Here is a 20,856-nt window from a genome sequence, read left to right on the forward strand (position 1 = left end):
CATCAGAGAAAACCAGAGCGTAGAGCACAATGTGAAATATAATAAGTGAAACAGTAATTATAGTGGTCACATCAGCAGCTCCATTCACAATCGTCTCTTTCCTCCACTGTACAGGATCAGAAAACACTTTTTTAACTACATGGCAGACTGGTCTCGGTGGCAGATATTCTTCATGGCGACGGCACTCGCTGCAGCCGGCGTGGTAATCAGAAGAAGTCGGCATATAGCGGCGGGGGAGGAAGCAGTTCCAGCTCTGTGAAGTCAAACTCCTGTTCACTGTCACAAAACATCACAGTTCAGGAGGAGGAAGCCAGACAACCTGAAGTACTGCGTGTTCAGTCTATGAGTACTAATATCATTAGAGATCGAAACGGAGGCAAGCTTTGTTGATAACAAGGAAACCTGTCAACACTTACGGGTACGGAGGCTCCTCAACGCTAGACAAGAAGCCTGGATGAAGACGAGCAGATACAAATGTCACATTAGCTTTGAACCGTCTCTGCAATCTGACAGGAGTCAGATAAAATGGCACAACAAGTCACTTTCCATCACAGGCAAGACGCCGACCTGACTGTAGAGTCTTTAAAAGAGATCTGCAAGCGGCCCTCCTCTCAGCTTCACCATTATCAGTGAGAGTGACAACAGTGGGAAAAAAAAAAATCAGTGAACTTACTTGATGGCTCAGCACTTTGCATCGGAGAGAATGGATAAAATGAAGGAAAAAAAAAAAAGTTTTTATAATCATTACCATGGTCGTTGATTACAGATTTGGACTATGACAGCATCAGTAGACATAAGATAAAAAAGTAAACACTGTACCTTGAAGAGGTTGCTCCGCCGCCATCAGGGAGGTTATCTAATTCCTCTCTGCGGTGCTGAAAGAAGATGGCGAGTTTCTGCAGGGCCTCGTGTCTGGTCCTAAATATTGAAGATAAGACACCGTTAAGACTCGTTTTACTCAGAGAAATATTACTTTTCATACTAATCAGTGGCCTACAGGGGGCGGGGAGCACCTACACAATATATTATGATCCAATAGAGTAATCCTGAAATAAATACAACCTTTATAAGTGAACGAAGAGGTCTAGCGCGCTTAAACGGGCCCGTCCTGTGTCCTCAGAACAGGTAAGACTTTAGTCCAAACTATACTGAAGCACACAGATTTAAGTCAACACACTTTATGAGAGTACTAATGTTTCAACGCCAAGTCACTCTGATGAAGATGCATTTGCCGTTGAAATGTTTGTCCATTTAAATCAAAATATATTTTTCAAATCTTTGGGATTCAGACTGCTGGTTGAACAAAACAAGCTATTTGAATACCTCACCTTGAGTTCTGGGAAATTAAAACGTGTTTTTCAAGATGACATTTCATAAAAGAATAATTGAGAAAATCTGGATTTTCTTTTTTACTTCAACACAGTCGTTAGCTGCAGCTCTAGTTTGGCGTGTACGATCTATTGTCTTTGGTCTCTACTGTAACAGTAAACGACACCTGGACCAATCCCTAAAATGTCAGGGCCCATGCATAACGATTCCAATGTCTTTAGCGCCCCACTTTATTTTTCTTCTTTCCAATGTTTAATATTTACTTACTCACGAAAAAATATATATCGGTATGCACACACGTCACATGCTACACACTCCGCGCCTTTGAGAAGAGGTAGCTGTAGAAAGATTTATGTACATATGGGTTAGCGAGCCGAGCCATCCGCTTTGAAACTTACTGTGTGTGTAGGTCTTCCAGGTTGGCATCGCTCAGAGTGTGCAGGGCGCTGACATGGCCACATACTGTCGAAGTGAGCACATGCAGGGCAGAGATGGGGGGGGGGGGGGGGGGGGTGGACAGTATGACAGAAGAGGGAGGGAGTAAGGAAGCGGCATGGTAGGAGTGCACATCAAAGGCATTTTACAGTCTGCCATATGTCAAAGCATAACATAAAACAACCACAGGCAAAGCTGGCATTTCCCTTTAAGCCAGAAGGCTGAGAGGAGAGGAGGGGGGGGAGGGGGGGGGGGGGGGCATGTTCTGTTCTCATGTTTTCATCCGGATGTAAAAATGTACTCACACATCTCGGGCACTGAGGCCGTCTGATGGGGACAGCTACTACACAGAGGGAAGAGAAAGAAAAACAGTTACATCCTACAGGCCGCGTGTCAATCACATCTTTGAGAAGGGGTGACTTGTGCGTACTCTGATGTGGTCAACGGTTTCTGTCATTCTTCCCAGAGACAACACCGGTTTGAAGGCAACTCTAAGCCACAGTAAAAAGGACAGCACTTACTGGCTTTCACTGGAGGGCGGGAGGGTCTCATCTTCACAGGCCCACTCTTCACTGTCATCTGTGACTGTGGAAAAACACATTAGTTTGATTAAGCACAGTGGGCTTGCTGATGATAGATGTTTGGCAGGGTAGAAACTCAAACCACCGGCTCACATGGAATACCCTCACAATCAGAAAACAACACCAGGCTGTGAAGCGGACGATGACAACTTTAGTTATTCAGGCCAAGCATTACCGGTCTTTGGGCTAGTATTCAACCTCTGTGCAACTGTTCTCCGTCAGTCATCAAGCCACACGTCATATCAACCAGTTAACTATGAGGCTGGGCTGCTTTCTGAGATGTTGAAGTAGCCGAGTTAGGCGAAGAGGTGACAGTACAACCAGCAAGTTAACCATAGAGATCAATGCATTTGTGGAGAGGCTTCTGGCACTTACAACTGCTCGTTAGTACAGGGTGGTTAGAGGATCTGCAAAACAAAGAACACCGTTATGAACGAGTGATCACAACACAAACAGACAGACAGACAGACAGGCGAGTGCTGGTTACAAATCTTTGCGTTATTGACAAACCAAAGCATTCAGACCGGTACCTGCTCCCGATGCTGATGGTATCTCCCTCCAGGTTGCCTCCTCGTCCAGCTGCTTGGGCCTTCTTGCCAAGTTCCAGCATCTCTTTGATATTTAGTTCTACGTTCATCACTGAAATGTAACCGTCTGCAAAACCAATGATAAGAGCAGTTACTGAAAAACACTGAGAAACTGTGGCGTCAATGTCAAAAAAGAAAATACCCCCGTTGACCACTCCCCATTACTTCCATGTGAGGAGATGTTGTGCGTCTGAACTCACACTTGTGGTTGGCGTCTCGGGCCAACCATCTGCCTTTGGGGCAGTTGGTGGTGCGAATGATGCCGACCGTCTCCCCGCTCTTCACCGGCAGGTCATGCTTGCGGACCTTGCCCGCCACCGTCACCTTGGCGTGGTACATGGCCTCCTCCTCGCCGGTCACCTGGAGAGTCACATTTCAGCAATGAGGCACTGGTTGATTTCAGAGCAGCTAAGCAGTGCATCGTTTTGCTGCTTTTCACCGACCATCGTTGTGACACCAAGATATTCAGGATGTTACGTTTTTGTGTTTACAGGCCTCTCAAAAAGCAGAACTTACTTTGAACTTCTTTCTCATTTCATTTTCCTTCTTCTCCCTTTCTTTTTGCTCTTTTTTCTCCTTTTCCAGTCGGTGCTTTTCTCTCTTCTTCTGTTCTTTAAGGTCAGCGTTGTGAGGACTTTGGCGTTCTTTACTGAAAACCAATCAGACTGTTAAGTGGCAAATAAAGAAACAGATTACATGCACCACTTGAAATGTAAATGGAACCATATGATGGTAAATAAAAAATAACTGAATAAGAAATAACAAAAGCTATTTCCACAGCTGTGGGAGCCGAACATACCTGTGGACGTGATGGTGGGCCGAATGTTCTGCCGATATACTGCCCCTGCAGTGAGATTACCACAGCAAAAGAGAAAAATCAATGGCTGCCTTCCATCTGACGAAGACCAAAGTCATTGATAAATAATATGACTTGTATGTTACATACCACGGATTCCGCGGCCATATGTGAAGAGACGCCTCCTCCTTCTTCAAATAAACAGATGAGTTTTAATTGATCACAGATGATCGTTAAACACAACAAAGCCCATTGCTTCTTCATCGCACAGGGCCCGTCTCTGACCATAAACTCAACTGTTCCCTTACTGCGTACTGACTAAGAGGATTATACATAATTAAAAGAAATATATATATATTTACCATATGGTGTTTGTCAGCATATGGATCTGAAAAATTGGTCAACGAGGAGGTTAAACAGGGAAAACTCTGCTAAAGATCTTTATCAAGAAGAAACATGTGCCGAGTCAACATTCTTACTCTTCAGAGAACCTTTTCGCTTACGCGAGTTCTGGCACGAGAATAATTTGTTGAGATTCTCGACATCCTCGTACACATTGTCGTGCGCGTCGTAGTAACTGTCCTGTTGAGATACGCTAGAGGGGAGCAGACGATCAGAGCGCACGCACAGGAAACGTCACGTCAACACACTGAAACGTGCAAAAAAAAAAAAAAAAAAAAAATGGATCAAAGTGTGATTTTAACTTACGGCAAACCTCACCTCGCATGCGATTGAATCCCATCGCGCAACGGTGCGTGGTCCGTTTCCTGTGTGGCAGAGTGAGACTCAGCATCTCCCGGATCAGTCTCATCAGCTTGAGTGCTAGAGAGAGGATCTGTGATCACCTCCTCACCCTGAGACCACTGCTCTGACACAGCAGGCTCTGGGAAAGCTGAGAAGTTTATTGGTTCAGGGAAGCTGGCTGGATCGAGGGGTATTATGTTGGGACTGCCAAGGTTCAGATCTTGGACGCCGACGGTCATAAAGGACTCTAAAGGATCACACACCGATAAGTCCGGCTGTGGATCCTCGAAACCGAAGAGCCCGTAGTCCTCTGGTAGAGGAAGGTCAGCGCTGACTAAGCCAAAGGCCTCCAGCTCCAGCGCACCAATGTCAACAGCTTCACCGTGGGCCGTTCCCATCTCTGAATTCTCAAAGTCTGGAAACTCTAGAGCGTCTAGAGCAGAGAGGGAGACGGATGGGTGCTCAGCCTCTGGCTCTTCGCTTGGTGCTTGGCTAAGACCTGGTGACACCTCTATAATAAAAAAAACCAAAATCAGCACTTGAACAGATGTTCAACCCAACCACAAATAAGTAGAAAGACGTCCAAGTAAAATACAACTTCTTGCCGTCATATTCTTCAGTCTGCGGCCACAAAAGTAAGTGGAAAACAAAAATAAATTAACATACCGTTAACTGTGGGTCGGTGGTAACGGCTGAGATCTACTAGTGGAGGTCTGGGGGGCTTTGGTGGGCGTGGCCCCAGTGACCTCAAGTCAGGTAGAGGCCTCTTTCTTCCAGAAGCAGAGGGGGATTGAGGTTCACCAGTCCTGACAGAGGGAAGAAATTTATCCCAGCCAAACTGCTTATCCAGCGCAGGCCCTAGTCATCGGAAAATACATTAAAAGCATTAGAAGATAGTCTGATGTGGAGAAAATCATGTTGATCACTGAATATGACCTACTGCGTGAAGAGTGGTCTACTTTGAAGAAAGGCCGGGCCGACAGACAGGCCATGTGTGGGAGACAGACCGGCAGGGGAACGGGTAGCTCGGGTTCAACGACGCGCTTCGGCGGCAAAGGGAACGCCTCGTCTCTCGAGACGTAGTCAGGAGAACGCAAGCTCTTCGTTTTGGCAGAGATCAACATCTGCCGGCGTGAAAACTTCTTCTTGGCTTTCTCCAAGGTGCTAATAAATTTGTTGTTGGAATCGAGATTCGTCTCCGCGGGCGGAGGGGTGATATCGAGGCTGGAGAGGGAGAGCTCAGCGGTCGATTGGTCACTTTGGAGCGAAGCCCCATCTTCTGCGGTTTGCCGTTTTTCCACCGACCCACCGGGAGCACTGGAAGGCCTGGTGGTCAAATCGGCATACGTCGGCTCCTCTCCGCTTTCTGCACTGACCTTTGGCGCTTTGGGGGACTTGAAAGGAAGCAGCAAACCTTTCTTCTTGATTTTAGTGTGTGGCAGGACTTCTCTCCACGCCTCCGGTTCCAGTTTGTGCTCCTTTTTGGCTGGCGGCTCTGTCTTCTGCTCTTTTACAGGCAGGACAGGAAGCACCAGAGGCACGCGTCTGTCTTTGAAGGACTGCCTTGGTGTGCCGTCTCCATGAGCCGGCCGAGATGGGGGGGAGGTGTGCTGAGGTTGCGGCGGAAAGGAAATTGGTCGCTTGCCTCCAGACGCCCACAGCCCATCTCTGAAGGTGACCTGGGGAACCACCGCCGTCTTCTTTTCTACAGCAATATTAATACCGCTGACCACGGAGCTGCTGTGACCTCCAGGAGGAGGAAGGTGTTTCGGTTTCTCTGAAACAGCTGGCCGGCTGGCTTTGGATTGAGCCAATAAGGCCTCTTCCTGAAACTTGGCCCTCAGAGCTTTGAAGTTGCTCAGTCCCTCCATTGAAAAAAGGAAATGGTATTACTCTCATTGACAATTTACGTGATGATTAAAAAGGAGACAAAACTCAATGCTGACAACATAATTTGAGGGTTGGTTTACCAAAATTACAAAAAGCATTTCCTCACTCACTCCAATACATGGAATTTGTCTCGTCTGGAGTACAGCTTCAATAATAAGTTTTATTTATCAGCTGGTTTCTTTTAGTCTTCTATGACTGTAAACTGAATGTGTTCAAAGTTTGAACTGTTAAGTGGACAAAAGAAGAGGTGTGAAGGCAGCTTGGGCTTTTGGGGAATCATGATGGGTATTTGTTTCAGTTTTCTTTTTATAAACAATATATACAAATTAATAAATTATGAGAATAACTGTTAGTCCACAGCGCATACAGTTGACTATTAATATTTAGGTCTACAGGTTATCCAGAATAAAATAAAACAAAATATGATGCTACTGAATTTGTTTATGATGTGTAACTTTTCAATACTGTGCGCAACATAAATTAAATTATTATGAGGTGGAGGCAGATACCTGAGATAGATATGTGAAAACCTAAACTACCTGCATGACTAGCATTAGAAGTAAACGAGAAAGTATGTTGTATGAAGTGACCCTTCAATGTACTTTAGTATATTACACATGGGGTAACAGCTAGCAAAGGGCGCAACAAGAAGGCTAACATTACCTACATGTAGCTATAACGTTCAGAATATCTTTAAAAGTTACCTCTTCCATTGTCGGTCGTTTTGTTCATCACTGTTCAGCTGTGTGCATTTGGGACGCGGCCTTAACTGTGCGGACGCTGCTGGCTGCGGTGATACATTTTGGCGTGACGAATCCAACACTCTGTTTATGCTAAAACAAACAATTTGAAAGCGCCGCCGCGAGACGCGAACCAGACGCACCTGCGTGCTAACGTGTGACCTCACGACGTGCGCGTTCCTGATGCGTAATTGTCAAATCAGAAGCGACGGAAGCCGGTTTGTAGGTGGATAGGTATTATTATTTTTGCTATAATAATAATAATAAAAATAATAATAATACAAATATTAGGGACAATAAAATGGATCACCTCAATGTAGATATATTGTAAGAAGGGGAATGTTTGTGTTCCTGCTCAGTTTGAAGTGTACTTTTGTTAGTGTTGCATTAAACGTAGGGGCAAATGTTCATACTGGATTGGAGTGTTTGCAGAGAGAAGTTGACAAATGGGGGTTATTGATCATCAAAAAAAAACTTTCCGAACTGTTGTAAGAGCATGTGTTTACTCTTGATCAATCATTCACAGTCGTTATTGGTCAAGACTGCAGTGGTAGAAGTCACAACACAACGGCTGTTTTTGCATTTTAATCCAAAGGACTAGCAACAGATTTTTCAGTATGGAGACATTTATTAATTTACTTCTGACTTTATGCACATTGCTTCTGTCTGTGAACTTCATCCCACTTGTGAATGCATACAGGAGCCCATGGACAACCGCTGATGACAGGTGAAGTATTCCTCGCTTTAATGTCTCTTAGATACACTTGATGTCTATTTCATGCACCATTGGTATTAGGAGAGAAACTGAGATGTTAATGTATGTTTCGGATTGCCAGTTGGGCTGGGATGAGGAGGGCCAGAGCTGTAAACAGACCGAAACCCATCGACTGTACGCTGGGGACCTGGTCATCTTGGACTCCCTGTAACTCCTGCACAGACCAAAAGGTAAGGGTGTTTTTTTCTCAAGAAATTGCATGAATTTAAAGATGTTGAATGAAAACTGTGATTACAACTTCCAAAACTAGAACTCTCTCCAAAAACACGTGGAGTTAAGACAGTTTTCTGGGTAGAAGCTCAGATCAAAACAAGATAATCAATAGGTTCGAAAGGAACAATGATTATCACGAATCAGCACTTCTGCTCCGATTAGGTCACAAAGGGTGGTCCTTGGTTTTACAACGTTCCTGACATTTGAGACTCCAAAATACTCAACTCATTTAGCGTTTTGGGGTTCATTGTAGACACTAAATATCAAAGGTAGCGTACTTAAATGAAACTTAGAAATGAACATTTATTGCATTAATACGACTTTAACTGCACCACTATGAGCATCATAGCATGTGGCCTACTCATCGGTTGATATAAAGAGCTAACTCACTATCAACTCTGTCTTAGGGCCGTTTCCGATACGTAGAGAAGCCCTCACAGTTTGGTGGCATAGAGTGCATTGAGGCACTGTGGGAGAAGCTGGCATGTCCAACGGTAACAACACAGTGTCTGGTGACAGATTACTGTGGAGACAGCTTCACCTGCAGCAACACAGGCGAGTCCCACCAACGACCGTTCACACAGCACATTCTCTTATAGAGCTGAGGCTGTGTTGTCTGTGCGCCTCCAGTATACATGTAAATCTGTGTCTCTGTCTATCCAGGCCGCTGCATCAGCCAGTCCCTTCGCTGTAATGGAGAGTCAGACTGTGAGGATTTTTCTGACGAAGAGGGCTGTGAAGACGTCACCCAGAGAGACGACAAGTGTTCCACCTTACTGACGATCCCTGGTGCTGAACGCGGCACCCAGGGGTAAATACAGCTTTTAAAAGCAATGCAATTGAATTACCAGGACAGCTCAATAAGCATATACGTCATCAACACACCATGATCACTATTTTTTTGCCAAGCAAATTGCTTTGAAACATCAGAAATACAAATCACACCATTATTTGTGTCTCATTTAATCTTCAAACCTTCACTTAAATTGAATTATTTTACTTTGCCTAGCTACAACATCTTAACTGGAGACTTTGTGGATCAAGTACTCGACCCAAATTATTTTGGAGGAAAGTGTGAATATGTCTATAATGGTGAATGGAGGAAATTCATCTATGACGCATTCTGTGAGAACCTGCACTACAATGAAGATGAGAAGAACTACAGGAAACCTCACAACTACCATACCTTCCAGTTTGTGGTATTGTCATGCTGTTACTTATGTCTTTGTTTAATTTAATAAATGGGCTGTTTAAGACGTTTTGACCTGATTTGACCTGTTACAGGCTCAAGCTACGTCAGAGGGCTCGCAGGAATACTTTGAAGATATGCTGAGCCTGCTGGAAGCCAGGAAAACAATGGATTCTTCCAATGCCGGTGTGTCAGTTGGGATCTATTATGTGGAAGTGGGACTGAGTGCAAGTGCTGAATCCATGTTTCTCAAGAACCTAACGCAACATAAAAGCCAGGTATGATTTATTGATCCAGACAACTAAACTATCTTACTACATGATAACAAGTGCAATTTGTATTAAATATAAATATATTTAGAGGTTAGTGTTGTTTGTAGTTTTTTTAAAGCAAATGTTTGGCATTTTGGAAAATATGCTTGTTTGCCTTCTTGCCAAGAGTTAGTCAAGAAGATTGAAACCACTCTCATGACGATTACTGTATATATGAAGCTACAGCCAGCAGCCGGTTGGCTTAGCTTACCATAAAGACTAAACAGAGGGAAACAGCAAGCCTGGCTCAGTGCAAAGATAACAAAATCTGCCTACCAGCACCTTTTTTGTACAGACTAAACCAACCAGATATATTTTACTAGGTTATTACAACTCCTGGATCCATCTCGTAATGCCATGGGACCCAAAACTATTTTTTTTCTCCCATAGACTTACATTGGGAAATAAACATTTTTCACTTCCTTGTCCTGATTCAAATCAATAGGGTCTAAAAGTTATACAATCCACTCATAGCTGAATCCAGAGTTCTTTCTCTTGTCATACTGTAATTCATATGAGCGAGCCGAGACCGAGCAGTTGGGAGGCCGGGTTAAAGGAAACGCTAGTGCGCCTACTTTATGGGCCCCGTGGAAGAGGAAGTTCCTGATAAATTTAAATTGGCATTTGAGCCATTTTGGCTTCATGCGCCACTGAGCAACAGTCATAGGAAAGAAACGGGGCCCCACCTTCAACACTGTATCCAGTTCTCTTTATGCATCATGGTTTCCCCTGTTTTCAGTCTTTATGCTAAGCTAAGCTATCAGTCTCCGAACTTAGCTTAATATCAAACAGTAATATGAGGGTGAGCAAATATGTGTATTACCCACAGTTTTGAACTCCTTTAAACAATGTTTATGTGTGGGTGTCTGTGGCCAAAAGAAAGGACATTCTTTGGTGTATATGTAACAGTTTTATTCAAGTTTTACAATAATATTTTTATTATTATTATTTCTACTTCTTAAGACTTGCCTTTTTGTCTTCAGGACCTAGGGTTCATCAGGCTCTGGTCCAAAGTGCAGACAGCCCGCTTCAAAATGAGAAGTAATAAGTTGATGCTTCATGAAGATTTCTACGTTTCGCTCATGGAGCTGCCGGAGCAGTATGATTTTGGGACGTACTCCCGCTTCTTCAACACATTTGGCACCGACTATGTCACAGAGGGAACAATGGGAGGAACCCTTGAATATGTTGTGGTTGTCAACAAAACGACTATGGCAGAATCAAGTACTGTGGGCTTGTCAGTTTGTTGATCAATGTCATCTGACAGGAAATGTGATGTAAAGTAACCTTTGTTCACTGCTCTTCTATAACTCTCACAGAGATAGAGGGTAAACAAGCTGGTAGATGCTTTGGTGCCTCTATTGGTTTAAGCTATCCCCTCTCCAGCAATTTCCAAGCAGAACTCAAAGCGGACGGGAAACTTTGCAATAAGGATGGACAATATAGTAAAGGTGAGACATCAAAATCTATTGAGTACTGAATTTGAGTTTATTAGCTTTATTAGTCTTAGATCCATTCAGCTGAAAAGTGAAGGAGTGTTGCAGTCAGAGGTTGTAATTGTTTTTTCTTTTGAAATGTAGCCTCGAGCTCTCAATCACCTGTGATTAAGGACGTCGTTACTCTGGTGAAAGGGGGAATCACACACAGCAGCAGTGGCCTGTTGGTTATCAGGAGCCCCGACACCTACAGGAACTGGGGAGCGTCCCTCAAATACAACCCAACACTCATCGAATATGAGGTGACTTGTTGGAAAATTGTTTGACACAACATCCTCTTGAACAGAATAAAAAAACAAAACACATGTTGACACTTAAATTCTCAATGTATGACCCCGCGGTGCTTTTGTGCATTTGCTGGTGTGGTATAAACTTTCTTTCCGTCTTCCTGTCTTTGTCCTACCTCCCTCGTGACAAAGACCATGCCAATTTTTGAGCTAGTGCGCCTCAGCACAGCAGCTGACCATGTCGGTGCAAGACTGGCCAACTTGGAGAGGGGCTGGGATGAGTATCAGCAGCAGTTCGACTCCTGTCGCTGCGCCCCCTGCAAGCACAACGGCATCCCTGTCCTAAAGGGGACTTCCTGTAATTGCATCTGTAAGTTAGGCTACCAGGGAGAGGCCTGTGAAGAGACTCTCCGAAGAGGTGAGACTTTTGTCACGAGTAAAAGCAGCAGAGGTGAACACATTCAATTTGCTGAAATAAAGCTCTTTCTTCCTGTTTCAAGTCTTTATGCTAAGCTAAGCTAACCATCCCCCTGTCTTAAGCCCCAAATCTGTTTTTCAAGAATGATCTCTTTGTAGTAATTCATAATGTTGCAGGCGGTCTAATGCATCCGGGTTTTGTTTTGTGAAGTAACAGGTAATTACAGCTTTGTGCGAAATGTAGTGGCGTAAAAAGTCAAATGTATTCTTCCAGAATGCCATGGCTAAAAAAAACCTGTCACACACAAGGCAGGTGAAGCACCAGTTCCTCAAAATTATACTTCAGTGAAAGTACTTTGTTACTTCTCACCGCTGACAAGAATCAATTATCTTTGATCAGTTTGCCCATTTGGCTGCTTAGCAACAAGTGCAAATTAGTGATTCCCGGCTCTTTTTGGAGAGCCAGATCATTTGGCTCAGCTCACCAATAAGAGCCGGCTCTTTCTGCTCCCAAACGGCTCTCTAATAAGCAATTCTGGCTTTTATAATTCAGTTAAATATGTGTCGGCTGCCTGTTTCACTTGCTTGTCAGAGGATGTGATTGAGCAATGACAGTGCACAGACATATGCTGTTTCTAAATATATATACACATGTGTTTGTTAAACTCAGTTTAAAACCCCCTTCATTTTTCCTGGACAGATACCAAGATAGATGGGTCATGGTCATGCTGGGGGAGCTGGTCATCCTGTGCATCAGGGAGAAAGACTCGGACAAGAACCTGTGATAATCCTGCCCCTGATGGCGGTGGAACAACCTGCCTGGGCTCCACCTCTCAGACTCGACGCTGTTAAAGTCACTCCGGTTCCAGGGTGAAAATACTGCGTTAAGTGAGCACAATCCAAGTGTTTTTTTAATGACTAAAAACGGCTCTTCCACTATCCTTTACTGTCTGACTTCAAACATAAAATGCATGCCTTCATCAGGACACACAACACACTGTATATCAAGGGTGTAATAAATGTGTGGTGCAGACTTTATGAAAGTGTGTGTTTTTCTGTCTGAAGAGCAAAACTGTAGATGCTTTGTATGAGATTTCTTAAATCAACCTTGAATGTGAAGGTTCAACTTGGGTAGCAGAAGCTGAATCCAGGTCAGCATGCTTCAGGCAGGTCTAGTTGGGACAGTTAGTCAGGTCAAGTCTGTTTCTGATTCCTTATGTCACACGATGAGTCTAAAGACATACAAAGACAAAGACAGCACAGACCAAACTTCTATTTTCAGGAGGGTTTTTATGAATCTTTATGTCAAGGTTGACAACAGGGCTGTTGAGCAGATCTTAAAAGCATTCAGAAGACTCTTGATGCAGTCCTCTGCACGCCAGGCCTCCTTCGCTGGGTGCTGGGTTGTTACACTGTCGACTCCTCGTCATTGTTCTTGCACTGCAGGATGACCATGCGCCCCAGCAGTTCCAGCTGCCATCAATGGCTATATCTGTCAGAAGTGGCCACGTCAGTTCTCATATTATTATGTCAAGATGTGTTTGTGCAATGAAAGAAAAAACATGTATTTTTAGAGCTTACTTTTCCGCCTATTAGTGATCTCACAGCCCCGTCCAGAGTAGCCAACAGGACACACACAGTCACACCTGGTGCCTGTTGCGGGAGATGAAGATATTTCATCATCACTATCGTTACCACCACTGTAAACATTATATTGTGTTTGGGAACCAAATCTAAAAATTGTTGGTGTTACTGGCTTCCTTTGTCATCCCTTTATGGGGCGATGATGGGGTGAATAATAGATAAAATAAATAATGATATCCTCTGAGGTATACCTCTCAAAACGGCCACTCCGTTGTTGTGGCACGGAGCACATCGACACGAACTAGCCTCTGCCAGGTACACTGACAGCGCTCTCTTCAGGTTTCTTTTCAGGGTGGCATGATGGGAGAAGTCTCTGGGGATCACCAGCTCATACAGCGGCCGTGTCTAATGAGAAACAAATGTCACCACTAAACCATCTTTGTACTCTTCAAATCTAATTCTCTTTTGATAGAGCCAACTGAAAAGCCCAACAAGGGCTGAAACTTGAGCCTATTTGTATTTGGCACATTTGCTGTTTGTTCAACGAGATTGAGATTAAGCGAAAAATGGAGAAACTCACTGTTTTGCGAATGAAGTCAGGGTTAAATCGCACGCCTTCGCCCCAGAGCCCCATCAGCTGCGGGGTGGGAAGCTTTTTAGACACCAAAGCAGTGATGGACTCACTACTTCCCCCCCTTACAACAGACATAAAGTCCTCCACCATGCTGCCATGCACCGTGTCCTCTGGGGAGAGACCAAGTGACTTCAGAGTTTTAGCATCAGCGTCTGACGTTAAACAGAACATAATCTACAGGCCATTAAAACGTGTAACCTCACCTCCTATCTCGTTCAGCAGGCCATCACAGGATCCACCATGAAACCCCACCGACACATAAACACCGTATATGTTGGCCCCGACCTTAATGCCTGACTGAGTACAGCGTTTATAGTCGTCCAAAGAATAATCTGGAATAGAAAAGGGAGTCAGGGAGAGGTTACTGCCTTTCAACAACATATTCTAATTCAAGAAATTGAGCCATTTCACTGTAAAGGTTAATTATCAACTCTTTGTCTGCATTAAAGACGACAGAATATAGATGATGTCACTGCCAAACCCCAGTATCCGATCATGGTAATTAGCTTTAAGCATTCTTGAAACGTGCAGTAAATTTGAAAAAACTGAGCAATTTGACTTGAGACCCCGGTGACTCCGGTTCGGCAGCCGCTGATATTTATTACCTGTCTTCTCGAGCTTTTCCTTGTTCAGGATGATGGTGTACTCATAGTCTCCTCCAAGGGTTGCCTCTGTGATGTAGTGGGTGCCGTAGTCCCTGAAGATCTGTCTGTATTCCCCATAAACATAAGACTGTGGCAAGGAGCGCAGGCGCTGCAGGAACTCAGGGTGAAGCATCAAATCATCGGGCTTCAACATGTACTGGGCCAACTCCAGTTCTGCTTTGGCCCTCACAAAGCTGTCAGTCTGAGAGGAGAATAGGTGGGAGGCAGGTGATAGATATACTTTCACCATTTTCAGGTTAAGATTGCAGGTATTTTGAATAATTGTGTGTTTGTATAAATCATGAATCTATCTGTTTTGTTTTTGAGAAATCAGTAGGTTGTAAAGAGGTCAGAAGAAAAGACATCTCACCTTGCTCGAAGCACGGCGAATTTTCCGTTCGGCCTTGGTGTATTTGTTATTATTGTAGTTAAAGCCAAATTCAGCTACGCCTGGAATGGCAAAGCCAATGGAAACGGTGGTTTGGGATGTGCGCTCCTTTATGGTGTGGGCCATGTATTCAGAGTATGACTCAAAAGACTGCAGGGTGAAATTATACGAGCCTTTTGTCTGTAAATATATGGGAAGCAAAATTTCCTTTTTAGTATGTAGTAAGCAGGACCATATTAGTAAGCAATTAATTTACTCTCAACATTGAATAACAGATAAAAGAATGAGAGGAAAGATGAAGAAAAAATAACATCATCCACGATTGTTACAGGTTGAAAACTGATCCTAGCTGATGCAACCAACACAAAGAAAATATGGCACCACATTCTAATGAGGCATCCTTTATAAAGGGCTTATAGGTTCCCAATAATAGCATTTTTAATGTTAACAACTAATTTACTAATGTTTTATAGAGCAGTTATAAACAATTAATGAGAACAAATTGTAACTTCTTAGGTTGTAGGGTGTCTTGTCTTTCTATTAATGCAGTTATACATGTTGGTAATCCATTAAAGGGGTCATATCATGCTCAGTTTAGGCTCATACTTTGCATGTCTTTGTTTTTGGGGGTTTCTACTAAAACATGTTACATGCTTTAATGTTCAAAAAACACATTATTTTTCTCAATCTGTCCATCTGAATATACCTGTATTCACCCTCATGTCTTAAACGTTCTCTTTAAGCCCCCTCCTGAAAAAGTCCAGTCTGCTCTGATTGGCTTGCAAGAAAAATCTGGTGCACCTTTGCAAAGGTAGTTCTCTCTCGCTGTAGTTCTCTCTCCCTGTGTCACATGGAGCTGCATGTACATGCAGGAAGGGGAGCCAAATATTGTTGAATCGCACATTTTCTGATCAAGGCAGCCCACAAAAAACGAACTGGTTTGTCTTACTTCTGGTAGGCACTCCAGATACCCAATTGAATGTGCACAAGCACTGGAAAAATAGTTTTTCATGATAAATCACCTTCAATAAATGCTTAAATAAATTGTTCATTAATTAATTTTGATCCAGTTCCTCTGCAGGATGATATGTTCCAAACAGTCAAAGAGATTTTCAACAGTTTGTCAGCCTATAAATTGTTCTTATTAATGGCTTATAAATCATTCATAAAGTAATTTTTTAAGTAAGTGATAATTAATTACTAAAGACATTAGTTACAGCACAGTTACTTACTGACCCCTTACAAAGTGTGACATATCAAAGTGGTAAAGAAAAAAATCCTAATCTTGTTTATCAACTAAAACTCAATGCTCATTATACACCTGCAGAGTGTACTGTTGCAAATTGTAAGGCTTCCTGAATCTGACATCCTCGATGTAGTGTGGCAAGCAGCTGCCAGCGTAGTATCTGTTATCAAGCACCACTCCCTCCAGGTTACTGTTCAAGATGTTGATTCTGAAAGATAAGTAACAGCGACAGCATTTACGGCGAGCAGATTGATTTGAGAAGAGCAACACGTTCATGTATCTAAGTCTTTGAAAATAACTGGGACTCGCATTGCAGACTAATTGCAAAGTGACTCACCCTTTGGCAAGGTTTTCAATTCCCCAATACTCTTCAGCCTCCTGCCTGCAGGGCTTGGGAACGTTCTTACAGCCAGCTTCATCCGACATGTCCCCACAGTCATCCTCCCCACTACACTGCAGAGTTCTGGGAATACAGCGACCTGAAGGAGAGGAAGGAGGTGGACGGCATTTAGTAATGGTTTTGGAAATTTGCTATGAGGAGCTCGATCTGAACGCCAGATGTGAAGTTACGGCGAGCAGCCGATTAGCTTAGCTTAGCATAAAGTCTTAAGAGAGAGAAGAGTATATGGGGCGTGGTTTAGGAGATACCTGTTTGGTTGCAGAGGAATCCCTCACACAAAGGAACACTGTTACAGGTGTAGCGGGCTGCAACGTCACAGGCCTCCTCCTCCCTGTCATGAACATTACACGGCTGTCCTCCAAACTGGGATGGCAGGTCCAGTTTAGCATAGCGATACTGGATGGTTGAGGGAGACAAACACATAAACGGTCAGAGAAACACAGAGGAAGGCTTGCCGCTACCCAATAAAGGTGGTGGAAATTGCTCCAGGGAACTATAACAGCCGAAATCCCATTAGAGGGCTGTTTTCACTTTGTCATGTCAAGGTTATTAATCCCCCCTCCTTGTAAAGTGGATGAGATAGAGCACTGAGGTACATCAGCTGAGACCTTTGCCAGCAGAGGAGCTCACAGAAAAACAGCACTCAAGGGTCAACATGTCGAATGCCTCAGTCTGCAGAATTCAATCGTAGCTTACTGTATCAAAATCTTATCTCATTTATGATAACATCAATGAGTAACAATGGGCTGGATCAATTTATCTGGCCTGAAGTGCAGGGGGATATTAGACATATATTTAGCTCACTGCAGTCCATAAAACCGGTATTTTTCTTCTCTATGTTTGTTTTGATTTATTTGCTTGATTGTTAAGTTAAGGTTAACAATTAAAGGAAAAGTCTGACATTTTGGGAAATAAATGTATTTGCCTTATTGCCAAGAGTTAGAGGAGAAGATTTCTAACACTCTACTGCGCTAAAGCTAGCAGCAGCTGGCTAAGTTAGCTTAGCACTAAGAATTGGAAATAAGGTAAACAGCTAGCGTGGCTCTGTAAGGTAGCTACTTTACCCGTTTGTTACTTTTGGGCAGAGCCAGAGCCTTTCTCCCTCTGTATCTAGTCTCTATGCTAAGCTAAGTTAGCTAGCTGCAGGCTGATCAGCTCACTAGTAACAGCATCATCATATTCATGCAGGTGTACACTTCTCGCTATCGCTCAGCTGATACGCTCACGCGCACATTATTTGCTTCATGGCATTTTTGGTAATACTAAATTAAAGCTGGGGTATGCAACTTTGGAGATACCATCAAGAGAAAGCTACGTTTTATTCTATCTGCTGGAGGCCGAGTCTATGAGCGAGCGTTGGGGAGGGGAGAGGAGCGCAGTGCATCGTTGTCATCGCCAGCGGTATCTAACTGCCTCGTGTCTCATTCGCATGTAAGAAAACACAAAACATTACCATAATGAATGAAAAACAACAATGCTCACAGCTGTGAAGCTAGCAGCTCGTGGAGTGTGAGCAGGCAAGGTAGGTAGGGAGGCGAAATGATTGGACAGGCTTATTACAGTCCTGCGACAACAACAGATACTGTTTTTTTTTCATTTTGATTCATTTGATTTATTAATTGCTGTTGGGATGTCATAATAAATTGTCCACAGCTTTAACTTTGACTTAGTGTTCATATAGCCTATGTGTTAAAGACAGAGCTAAACCTTTTCTGACAATTCTAACTGTATCACAATTTGCTCTCAAAGAGACAAGTGTCCTTGACTGCATTTGTAATTTAAACATGTTAAATGGGTGATTTTATTCTGTCTTGATAACAAATTATTGTGGTGTCCTGATGGGCCAACTAATGCATGTGCTGTAGCTGTAATGTTCCCCAGGGCGCCCGATCACCTGTCCGGTATCATCATACTTACTCTTTTTTTCTGACAGATGTCACAGCGTGACCACGAGCTCCACTCTGATAAAACACAGTCCACCGGATGAACTACCACCTGATCGCCCACTGACCGAGCTTCACGAACACTGGGCTCTTCATTGTTCGCTGTTGCGACGGCAACTTTACTGTGACATGTCGATGAAAATCAAAGCAAAACAAAGTGACATTTATTTACTGACAGGCATTTATAACGGCTTTGGAGGCTGTTTTAGTTTCTCAAAAAGAAATGTAGGATTGGCTTCTGATAGAACTACATATAAGCAGAAATAAGACTTAGATTTAGAGATTTAGCGCGGACTTCGAAGTGAATTACATCACTTTTAATCTCACACTGAAAAGCTTTATTAAATCTATGTTGAAGGATACAAATCAGTATGTCTTTGACAGCAATTAGGTTATATGAACTTCAAAGGAAATTAACATTAAAATATAGGCGATCTATTACAAAAGAGACAAATAAAACTCCTACCTTAGTAGCACCAAAGTAACAAAGAGTAGACAGCACTGCAAACTGAGTGCACTCATCCTTATCACCGCAGGAAGCATGGTTGTGTGTTATGCCTGACCATGAACGAGGAGACAACACTGTTCAGCTCTCTAAGTAAACACACACTGATCAATACTGGCCTGCATATGAACTCAGTGCTGCTATAGACTCAGAGGTGGAGCTGAAAACACAAGACTGCAGGCCTCGGTGCCACTAAACAAGGTGTTGTGGGGTTAGGTGTTGTGTCAGTGTGTAATGAACGCACAGGTATGACATCAGGTTTGTGAAGCAGGTTTGGATCTATAGGCACGCTTAATACAGGAGCTCTGGACGTATTCTCACTTATCTTAAACTTTGTTTATAATCTGTAGGAATGGGAAGAATTTGAAAAGACAAGAAAACACATTTTAGTATAATAACATATAAAAGTAGAGGAAAATGACGGCTTTGTAATAAAGTTGATTCCTGTTACAGAGTTGAACCATTTGAGTCATGTTTGTGTACTTTTGAACTTGCAAACTTTGTTTACCGTCACTGATATTGGATTTTACAGAATGACACAATCATTGGCTCCACTGACGTTTACTGACACTGTGAAAAGCAACATAATTACCAAGTAACTGGTACACATACCGCTGAAATTACTCATAATATATTTATAACAAACAATTAAGATATGTTGTTCTTGCAGTATGTGCAGTGGGATGTGTTTAGTAGATCCATGATTGTAAGGACAGCAGTGGTGGAAAGTAAGTGTACTAAACTACTCGTACTTGTAGTTTCTACTATATTACTTTTATTTGACAGCTGGAGTTACTTAAACACAAAAACGTGATAAGCTTGTAAAATACAAGCTTATTGCTTAAGATGAAACCAAAAGGTTCTCATCCTTCTTGGCGTGTGACTCCTTACGAAAAGCAGATGTGTGTGAGTTAGTTCCCCTCTAAACGTCTCAGATGATTTCATTGAAATAACTGTTGGAGGCAAAAACAGGTCAAATGTTCCAATATTTCACAACAAAAGCAACCAATTAAAAATGTGTGCAGCAAGACTTTATATTCATTTTACTTTCCACCACATTAATCATCTAATGACCCCTCAGATTAATCTTGTCACTCTTTGGAGGGGGCCCAAACCCTTAGGTTGGCAACCACTGAATATACTACCTAACTGTATGAAGTATTCAAATAGCTTCACTTTGAGCAGCTACAGTAGAATACTGCTTACACACTGATGCATTAATATAGTAAAATAAAGACGAGCACTTATACTTTTAAAACTTTAAGTGCATTTTGCTTTGACTACTTCTGTAATTTTACTTAATGACAATTTTGAATGACATTGTGTGACTAAGCAATACAATTATTACAAAAAGAGGAACGATTAATCATACCAATGAATCACATTTACCTGATGGCAGTGATTGGCTGCATGGAGCATTACTGCAGCATGTGTTTGAGAAGAGCAACCTCTGTTGGCTGCTGTTGTGACCTTTACAGGAGGTTCATTATTAGAACGACGGCGTCGGTTCAAAGAAAGAAAACCAAGAAGGAAAGTGGGAATCACATGATATTTTATTTGTGACTGAACAGTGGCATGGGTACAGTGTATGGGGAAGTCATAGACGTACAAAAGTCCTTTTTTCTCTTTTTCATGACAACTCTTAATTCCATAAATAAAATTTACAAAATATTTTGGACTATTTCTCATTTTTCTTACACAAGCAGGGATACAGTTACCATTTGTTATTGTAAGACTAGCGGATAATAGTGATATCTCTATTGTTGATATTATATAAAGTTG

General features: G+C 42.8%; 2 protein-coding genes across 2 annotated transcripts; one reads left to right on the top strand and one right to left on the bottom strand.

Annotated features, from left to right (window-relative positions):
- Positions 1-6,979: 6,979 nt before the first annotated feature.
- Positions 6,980-12,582, top strand: c8a (complement component 8, alpha polypeptide; the record flags this gene model as incomplete). The annotated part of the gene is made up of 11 exons (XM_079172961.1): positions 6,980-6,984; positions 7,939-8,047; positions 8,498-8,645; positions 8,754-8,901; positions 9,100-9,289; positions 9,375-9,557; positions 10,574-10,814; positions 10,910-11,041; positions 11,171-11,328; positions 11,506-11,731; positions 12,431-12,582. 11 exons carry the CDS (start codon positions 6,980-6,982, stop codon positions 12,580-12,582), a joined length of 1,692 nt encoding a protein of 563 aa, XP_079029087.1.
- A 485-nt stretch (positions 12,583-13,067) lies between these two features.
- c8b (complement component 8, beta polypeptide) lies at positions 13,068-20,486 on the bottom strand (the record flags this gene model as incomplete). The annotated part of the gene is made up of 12 exons (XM_079172963.1): positions 13,068-13,222; positions 13,312-13,383; positions 13,566-13,719; positions 13,895-14,058; positions 14,152-14,280; positions 14,554-14,794; positions 14,963-15,160; positions 16,302-16,434; positions 16,564-16,705; positions 16,875-17,022; positions 18,544-18,691; positions 20,464-20,486. 12 exons carry the CDS (start codon positions 20,484-20,486, stop codon positions 13,068-13,070), a joined length of 1,707 nt encoding a protein of 568 aa, XP_079029089.1.
- Positions 20,487-20,856: the final 370 nt, after the last annotated feature.

Source organism: Pholis gunnellus (genome assembly GCF_910591455.1).
Source record: "Pholis gunnellus genome assembly, chromosome: 14".
NCBI classification, from domain to species: Eukaryota; Metazoa; Chordata; class Actinopteri; order Perciformes; family Pholidae; genus Pholis; species Pholis gunnellus.